The sequence below is a fragment of the Meles meles genome, chromosome 10 (assembly GCF_922984935.1).
Source record: "Meles meles chromosome 10, mMelMel3.1 paternal haplotype, whole genome shotgun sequence".
NCBI lineage: Eukaryota > Metazoa > Chordata > Mammalia > Carnivora > Mustelidae > Meles > Meles meles.
This window is the reverse complement of record NC_060075.1, coordinates 72458824-72468629: the sequence shown is the minus strand read 5'-3', so window position 1 is coordinate 72468629 and position 9806 is coordinate 72458824. Positions and strand designations below refer to the sequence as shown.

The 9806-nt window shown below is 35.3% G+C and overlaps 1 protein-coding gene across 4 annotated transcripts in view; it reads right to left on the bottom strand.

Moving 5' to 3' along the window:
- Positions 1-1826: 1826 nt before the first annotated feature.
- FAM133B (family with sequence similarity 133 member B) overlaps positions 1827-9806 on the bottom strand; it is a 28082-nt gene continuing 20102 nt past the window's right edge. For 2 of the 4 annotated variants that reach the window (XM_046021265.1, XM_046021268.1), the window contains 3 exons: positions 8963-9055; positions 7179-7226; positions 1827-3951 (listed from right to left, as the gene is read on the bottom strand). In XM_046021265.1, coding sequence (XP_045877221.1) covers positions 3865-3951; positions 7179-7226; positions 8963-9055 — 228 coding nt within the window. In that variant the 3' untranslated portion in view covers positions 1827-3864. The remainder of the gene's footprint in view (positions 3952-7178; positions 7227-8962; positions 9056-9806) is intronic. The other 2 variants (XM_046021266.1, XM_046021267.1) reach the window with 2 other exon arrangements.

Here is a 9806-nt window from a genome sequence, read left to right as displayed (position 1 = left end):
GCTGTGACCATGCCAAAGCCGGCCAAAAGGACAACTGTGCTAACTCCTGCCTACTGTCAAATCCTAACAGAGAACGAACAACTCCTGGTCTATGTTTGCTGGCTTTCACTATGGTAAGGAAGAAAATGTGCTAAAATGATTTTTAGAATTTAGTACACTACATTCTTATACATTTTAAATAATATTTAACAATGAATTTTAAAATAAGACAAACACATCTGGAACAAAAAAGCTTTCCCAAGCCTCTGCCTTTGGCTTCTGTCATATCTCAGTGTCCTGGGATCTAGCCCCGCTTTGGGCTCTCTACTCAGTGGAGAGCCTGCTTCCCCCTCTCTCTCTGCCTGCCTCTCTGCCTACTTTTGATCTGTCAAATGAATAAATAAAATCTTAAAAAAAAAAAAAAGCTTTCCCAGAACTTTTCTTTAGGAAATACCAGATGAGTGTTCACTGATTTTAGGTTGAAAACTGGCAATGTTTTAAAAAGTGTGAAACCTGTCACTTAAGTCTAAAGAGTGTGCTCGATTTCTTGGAGGTTAGTCTACTGTTCTTCATGAAAGAGTATTAGGCAACAGGATTTAACAACATCCGGACTGAAGGACTATGAACCTATACTCAGGATAAAAAAGTTCAGGACACTCTTATGGTATTTATTTGTTTTTTAAATTTAATTTATTTGAGAGAGAAAGACAGAGTGAGAGAGGACACAACCAGAGGGAGAAGGAGAGGGAGGAGTAGGCTCCCTGCTCAGCGGGAGTACTCACCCCTGTACTGATGCGGGGCTCGATCCCAGGACCTCAGGCTCATGACCTGAGCCAAAGGCAAACACTTAACAACTGAGCCACCCAGGTCCCCCTACTCTAATGGTATTTAAAACACCTAAATATACTAAGGGCAACCAAATGAATCCAAAACAACCAGACAAAGTACTGGTATAAATTCAGTTTTTTGATTCAGAGACTCATCAACTTTGTTCCAGCTACCTTGGCATCACTATCCAAATAACATGACCTGTGTTTATAAAACTGGAGGAAAATTATTCGAGAAAAAGCATGGTCTGCTGGAGGGAGTAAGTTAAGAGATGTTAGTAATTTACACATAACATTACCTGGTCAAATCTTCTTCCCATACCTTATTAGAAAGAAGACTGTTAAGGCTACCAGCAGAGGAAGAAAGGGGAACCCCCTTACACTGTTGGTGGGAATGCAAGCTGGTGCAGCCACTCTGGAAAACAATACGGAGGTTCCTCCAAAAGTTAAAAATAGAGCTACTCGACAACTCAGCAATTACGCTGCTAGGTATTTACCCCAAAGATACAAATGGAGTGACAAAGGGACACCTGCACCCCAATGTTTATAGCAGCAATGTCCACAATAGCCAAACTATGGAAAGAGCCCAGATGTCCATCGACAGATGAATGGATGAAGATGTGGTATACACACACACACACACACAAACGCACAATAGAGAATAGTACTCAGCCATCAAAGAATGAAATCTTGCCATTTCCAAAGACATGGATGAACCAGAGGGTATTATGCTAAGGGAAATAAATCAATCAGAGAAAGACAGTATCATATGATCTCACATGTGGAATTTAAGAAACAAAACAGAGGAACACAGGGGAAGGAAGGGAAAAATAAAACAAGATGAAATCAGAGAGGAAGACAAATCATAAGAGACTCTTAACCACAGGAAATAAACTGAGGGTTGCTGGAGGCGAGGGGGATGGGGGTATGGGATAACTGGGTGATGGGTATTAAGGAGTGTACATGATGTAATGACCACTGGGTGTTATATGCAACTGATGAATCACTGAACTTCACCTCTGAAATTAATAACATACTGTATGTTAATTACATAAATTAAAAAAAAAGGCTACCAGCAGAGGAACAATGAGAAAAGTGTTTCCTAGACAGTCAACAGAGTTTGGAAAGAATACAATTTTTTTGCCAGGTCATCTTCTTCCTCAGTCTAGTAACAGTTGCTTCTTGTGGGACATAGTCATAATGTACTGGACCAGTGTACAAAGGAACACTTTTATGTTCATACCAAAAATGATCACCAAATAACCCGATAAACTTATCTTTTAGCATTTTTGTGAACAACAATCCTAAGCAACTTTCTTTCAGATTAAAAAAAAAAAAAGTCCCTCAAACTTGCTGTGTACTCAAGAGCATATAGATATCTTTTATTAGGAAGAAGAGTATGAAGTTTTAAGCAAAAAATTTAAGGAAGCTTACCAAGAAATATATTATTTTTACAGCTAAAAATTAGGGGACATGTCTTATCCACTTATCACCCAGTAGTGCTTCTTGATCTTTGGAACTTTAGTTGGGACTCAAAGGGAGCTGGTAAGAACACAGCTATTTTTAAGTAAAATAGCTATTTATTCAGCTTCTTGTCATGCCAAAATGTTTTGTGCATATATCACTATAATTAGCACACCTTCTGTAACAGGCAAAATTGTACATCAAATTATTTTTCATGTTACCTGATTATATAAAAATGTAAAGTGAAAATGATTTATCAATTCTTTTTAACATTACTAGTAAACAATTCAGCAGTAGATATGAGGCACAAAATCTTAGTAAAATATGACACAGGAAGAGCAGTAATGTAATTTTCACTTAACTTGTCATAATTTGTTATGAATATACAAAGACAAATTTCTAAAATGTTATATTTACTAAGATTCTGGCAATAGCTTTATGTAACAAGACACAGCATACCAGGCCTGCCACTCAACTTGTTTATGGTAAGTCTCAAGCTTCAATATGAAGCTGTTTAAAAAAAAAAAAAAAAAAAATCAAAAGCCTGCTTTGTATACATGCTAAGTATCTTGGCAAGTATGCCATTAAACACAATAAAGAATTTAATATAGCAAGAATAAGGAGTTAATAAAAGCTAAACATTGCAGCCTAAACAAAATTCATACAAAAATAAAATAACTATTACTGGTTACATAAAATTTTCCTGACTGGTTAAAACTTAACAGTATAAAACATGCATTTTAAATCTTTAGCTATCAAGTTCAAAAAGTACCAGTGTCTATTTGAAATGATTCTTCTCCAAAGCCAAAGTATAGTCAAAATTAATTCAAATGTTATAACACATTCTAATGCTAAAAAACATTCAGTATTATTGAAATGGAGGTAAATCCCAGAGCTTCTGGGGCTCTGTCATGCTGCAAAGGGCTGTTTCTCTGGTTCACTTAAAGCAGCAAACGACAGAGTCCAAGGATATCTAGGGGCAAGACTGTTATACCCAGCTCTGACCTCCCCATGAAGCATGGCTACTATGTCCACAAAAATAGGATGTGTGAGGATAAAAGGCACGCTATTCTGCTAGCTAAAGAGATAGCAAACCACCCCCCCCAACCCGAAAAGCTCCTTCCCCAAGTAAATAAAAGTATATCAGGGGAAAAAATTAAAATACACTTATCTACAGAGTAAGGATTTTGAAATATCAATGTAATGCCTATTCCAAAAATGTTAACTAGAATCATCTGGTAATTGCTAATTACATCTTAATGATGTATCCAGATTTGATTTCTGTTGATTTATCATTAGATACTTCTAGTCAAAATATTAACTTTATCCCCAAATATCTTAACCACTAGCACAACTGCAGTGTATATCTCCCGGAGTTGTTAAGCACTGGAAGAGAAAAAAACAGATGTTCAAGCAGCAGGCAACAATTATGGCCCTTTCACACAGCGGCATCCGAGTGGCTACTGAATAGTCCAGGAATAATTCTAAAAACAAGAAAATTCATGCATTTTAGTAATTATGTCATAATTTTCACAGTTGAAATTTCCTTAGACATTGCACTTTCTTTATAAGGGAATCCTGATTTTTCTTAATGTTATGGCAAGTCAGGACTTGAACTAGCAGCCTTCTTTTTCTTCTTCTTACTGTGTTTCTTATGCTTCTTTTTCTTTTTTGTTTTTTCCTGTAAAAAGAGATCCCTGTTAGACATTTCTACAGGAAAATATTAAAATTAAAACAACAACGTTACCATGGTCCTTCTAAGCTAATATATAATTATTTCAAACAATCCAGACTACTCAGAACATTTCCTAAAAGTCTCAATAATCAGTATCATATAAGGACTTAAGAGTGCTTGTTGATTTTCAAAAAGATATGGAAAAACTCTAAGTCATTAGCACACAAATGTAGCTTTTAAACAAAATTTCCTATAGAAAATAAATTCTAAGAATAGTGATATCAACTGCTGTATTTCGTATTATATAGTTTCTAAAGGTGAAGAAATTGTAGTTAGTACAAAAAAATCCTCCTATCACAGCAAAACACAACTGTTTTTGTAAAATGACAGTTTTGGGGAACAGAAGATATATTAAATCTGATATTTTTTTAAAGTAAACAGAAACAAATTATTATGTCCTGTCTAAACTGGTAGCACTTTATTAATTATGAAATTAACTAAAAAAGTGGTTAAAAAATATGGATGTACAGTTGAAAAGTCTACTTAGCTTTTAAGTAAAACAGATGCTTTTTCTTTTTTAAAACTTTTATGTAAGCTCTATGCCCACTGTGGGGCTTGAACTCACAACCTCAACACCAAAAGTTGTATGCTATATAGATTGAGCCAGCCAGGCACCCAGATGCTTAATTTTTAGAAGCCTAGGAAAAGTAATCAAATTGTGACTAGATAGAGAGCTAAAATTTTGCTGAACTCTGACTCTTGAGACTATTAACGATGTAGAAGAGAAGGCAAAACTTTTAGAAACAGATATTTAGAAAGGTGGTATCAAATGACAGACTTGTTGATATTCACCAAGAAAAGAGACATGTAAAGATAGCAAAGCAGAGCTTCCTATCCATTTCCTTATCAATTACAACTTTCAACAATTCCTCCGCCCCTCTCAAACGTCCCTACCACTTAGTGGCTCTAAGCTAACTTTCATCATTCTTGTCATGAGAAGCTCAAGTACACAGGGAATCTTACCAAGAGTCCCAAATCTTGTATTTGGGTCTTTAAAAAGTTAAGTTTCGGGTATAGGTTACTTTTTCATAAAAGGAGAGTTGACTGCTCTCTTTTTAAAATACTTTTCTTCTTGGCTACCACAACACCTCCACCTGCTGCTTTCTTCTATCACAAAGAGCCCTTCAACTCCTGTGCTGTTCATCTTCCTCTGCTTGACCTTTCAGGGTTCTTTTCCACATGGCTATCTCACATGCTATAAAAACCACTTACATACCAAATCTTCGTATCCAGTCCTATGCTTTGAACTCAAGACTGTGAGTTCCACCTGGATACCTAACAGGTATATCTAAAATTACCATAAACAATGCTTAATTTTTCTCTCCAAACCCTCTTAACCATCTTTAGTAAACAGCACCTCTAATTGGTTCTCTTACTTAAAGTGAAGAATCTAAGCTACGTTTGACTCCACTTTCTGCCTTAACTCCACTCTCTACATCCAAAGCAGCAAGCAAGCCCTATCATTTAAGTCCACAACGCATCTCAAATCCATCAGGCTAGTCCATCTCCACCACAACCACTGTGATACAAACACCACCATTCCTCGCTTCTGTCCACTCCACCTCCTCTGTCAAAGCATTCTAAAAATGTAAAGTTGGTTCAGATCACTTCTTTGTTTAAAACACTCAAAACAGGGGCGCCTGGGTGGCTCAGTGGATTAGGCCGCTGCCTTCGGCTCAGGTCATGATCTCAGGGTCCTGGGATCGAGTCCCACATCGGGCTCTCTGCTCAGCGGCGAGCCTGCTTCCCTCTCTCTCTCTCTGCCTGCCTCTCTGTCTACTTGTGATCTGTCTCTGTCAAATAAATTAAAAAAACAAAACAAAACAAAACACTCAAAACAGCTTCCCAAAGCATTCTGATTAAAACCCAAACACCTTGCTTGTGATATGGCCTCTGCTTACTTCCCCACCTCACTGTATGGTACTCCTCTTTATCTACTAGATATAAGCCATGCTTACCCCTTTAGTTCCTCAAACAAACCAAGGTCATTCCTACCACAGGTCCTTAGCTCTTCTGTTTAGGATATTGTTCTTTTGATATTCACATGGTTAGCTCTTTCTGATAAATCCTTCCCTCCCCAAAGCCACTCTCCCCAAAGCCACTCTCACACATCACCCTCTCATCTATCTTGTATTCCAACACCAACACCAATGGCAACTGCAGAGAGATGTTTAATAAACACATGTGAGCTGAATGCATGAAACAGTGGAGTATGCAAGTACAAATCAGAATGATCCAAAATTGGATCTGCCTTAATCTGAACCAAAGACCAAAGCAGTCTTCACTCAAATTATCTTTCCATTCAGAAAAAAAGTCTCTTAAATGTCACCTTGGTCTTGAAGTATATAAAATGCTACTTCTGAGTCATATGTTACCAAAAAAGGACCCTCATTTTAAGAGTGAGGGAAATTCTGGGAAGGGGAAGTTACCCTCGAACTTACAAAAGATGCTGTTCTTATTTTTCTTTTACTTGTTCCTAAGAAAACGCCTATAAAGGCCATCACCCACACTTACACTGAGTGCTCCTAAATGACTAATGATACAGTCTGAAATTACTCTTTGATAATCTATTATCTAACTTTCCCTAGGTTGGTCCGCTTCTCATTTCGTTATCACTGTCATTTTTCTTATTCTCCTTTCTTCTTTCTCCTTTTATACTTCTTTGTCTGCATAACAGCAGAGCTGGCTTTAGAAATGGTGAAACAATCATCTTTATTATTAAAATATTTATGTTGTCACATTCCTGCTTTTTCATTGCAACCTGGGCTTAAAGAGGCTTTTTCTGCTAAATGTTACCAGGTTTGGCCAACCTGGAAGTCACTACTATTAAGGATGGAGGGAATCACCATACCTAGTATTTCATACTACAGCTTAAAAAGGTCAAATTAAAGTTCAATTTTTCATTTCTAACAGCACCAAATATGGAACAAAATAAAATGAAATACTGAATAAAATACTGAAATAGAAACAGAGATGTTTGCTACCAGGATATTCTTCTTTTCTCTGGAGCCAATTTAACTTGCTCCAATACACTAAGTAAAGCTGAACAATACACTTCCCAAATAAATATTTATTTGGCCCCAGTAAATGAAGTCCTGTTTTACCATGATTCATTTTATATTAAACAAAAAGAGCTACCACTATTGTCATGTAAAAAAATAAGTGATACTTGCTATTACTTTTTCTCGTTCTTCACTGCTTTTCTTCTTTTTTGCTCGTACCTAAAAAGTTTGAATTTTTGTTGAGAAGACAAATATGTAACTTGTACTCAAGGCATTTTTTCATCCCCTAATGTACCTTACAGCTTTAGAATTTATGTGTAAAAACATTTTGATGATACTGCAAACCCGTTATTTCATAATGACAAGTCAATGAGAAACATTTAAAGGAAAGAAAATTAAGATTTTTTAATATCTAGAGGGCTTCCTTATATTCCTTTCCAGCACCTAAAAAAACCCAATGAGGCACAGTGGATAAAAAGCATGAGCTCTGAAATAAAACAGACCAATTCTACCTCTGCTATGTACTACCCTCAGTTTCACCAACTGTAAAATCGATAATATCAACCCTCTAGTGTAAGTGCCTGGAATAGAGTTAAGTATTTCTCTTACTGTATGGTGTTCTATAAATGGTAGCTATACGCATAGTGTACTCAGTATAAACCAAATGATTAAAACCCTTTTAAGTAATACTCATTACACCATTAGAATTTTAACCTTTAGAAGTGTGAATTTAAAACTAAATTGAAAGTTGCTAAAGCTCATGTATATTCAAAGTCTAAGTGTAACATATATTAAGTGCTCTAGAAAACACTTAGGAAATTATTATTTCTTACTGTTATTCTTGTCATAACAATGACTGGAGATGGTGGTAGTTGTGCTGCATCCACGTTTAGCGAGACCAAGACTGGGGATGCTGTCATGTGATGTCCAAGACAGCCAGACAGCTCTAACATGACTTTTAGACAGCCTGCCAGTCATATAATAAACCCACTTGTAATACAGAAAGACTATATTTTGTTTCATTCATTCAGAGCTTTATTGAGAATTGTTTACCATTTTGGAAAATGTCACTGATGACAATGCCACTGTACAGTTTTTGAAGGACATATGTAATGTACCTGCAAAAGCCTGAATTTTGTTATGTCTTAAGATTTGATGTCTTCTAGTTATCACACTCAAACATTTATGTACTGAAATATAATTTAGTAAATTTATATACCAATATTTTTTTATATTTCTTTTAAAAATGTTAGGGGATATTAATATAAAATGTGAAGATATATACATACACATACACACACACTACAAGTTTCAATTCAGTTTCATTTCAGGGGGCATTACAAAATATTGCTACAAAAGGTGGGTAATAGTCCCTATTTTACAAATGAGGAAACTAAGTCCAAGAGAGAAATACTTTAAAGACGATAACTTGCAGACCTAAAATTAACTAAAAGTAGAGTGCAAATAAAATCTAAGATAGGAATATCAGAGCTGAAAAGGACTATAGAGACTACAGAAACTAATTGTACTTCCTCACTTTATAGATAGGGAAAAAGATCATGCCAACATTTCTGTTCTACCTCATCACTATTCTACTCCCTCACTAGTAATAGTTCCAAACAAAAACAAGGGAATGCTGGGTTTCAATATGGTACACATCAAACATCTGTCATGTAATCAAAATACTAGTACAGGAAAAAGTAACTATTAGAAGAAAAATAAAACAGCCCAGAATAGAGATTTGTAAATATGGTTAATTACCATATTAGCTATATAATCAACTTCTAGAAAATGCAAAAATCATTCTGAAATGGAACTTCCATTTCTTTTTCACAGTGCACATACTAGAGAAGTGAGTAAATGGAATATTCATGAAGTATTTCTTTTTTATTAATTTGTATTTATTAAAAACAAACATTTTAAAGTGAAGAAAGTGAATTTGATCTTATACGTACCTCCTCAATATGATCTGATTCTGATAAGGACTCAGATGATAAAGGTTTATCTTCAGAATGTATCTTTCTCTTTTTGCTCTGTCCTTTAATGTCCTAAGAAAAATAAATACATGTACCTTGACTCAAAAAGATGTAAGGCTATGCCACTCAAGTTTTGTTTCTAATTAACAACTTTCCAATTATCACAAAAATCATGTCCATTTTAGGAATGTCTTATAGTTGGCAGCTCCCATGTGAGGGGCATAGATATTTAAAATTGTTAGATCTTCTTGTTGGACAGACCCTTTGAGTATGATATAGTGTCCTTCCTCATCTCTTATTTTAGCATTTTAGAAATGTCTTAAATTGATGACATTTGCCAATTTTCAGTCTTTAATTCCAACAAAGTAATTTTTATTAAATAGCCTCAAAAGAGATAATTACATGTAAATTGAGATGTAATATCCTTATATTCTTTTTTTAAAAAACTGTTTATTTGAGTAATGCATATACCCAATGTGGGGCCTGAACTCATGACCATGAGATTGAGTCACATGCTCTTCCAACTGAGCCAGCCAAGTGCCAAGTGCCCTCTTATTTTAATTAAACTCTAATGTGTCATAAGAGACCCTACAGATAGTGTAAGATTTGAGTCCCTTGTATTCTAACTGTTTTGTTTCTACCCAGTGTTGGATCAGACAGGCCTAGTGCTGCAAAAAAGAAAAACAATGGATAATTATTTGTGATCTAAAAATATCTCTACACAGTAATAATTTCTTTCATGCATTACAAGTGTTAAATTCACATTAAAATAATCTTCATCTCTAAGTATTTTTAATGATGAGAAAACATTAATTCTGGGGAA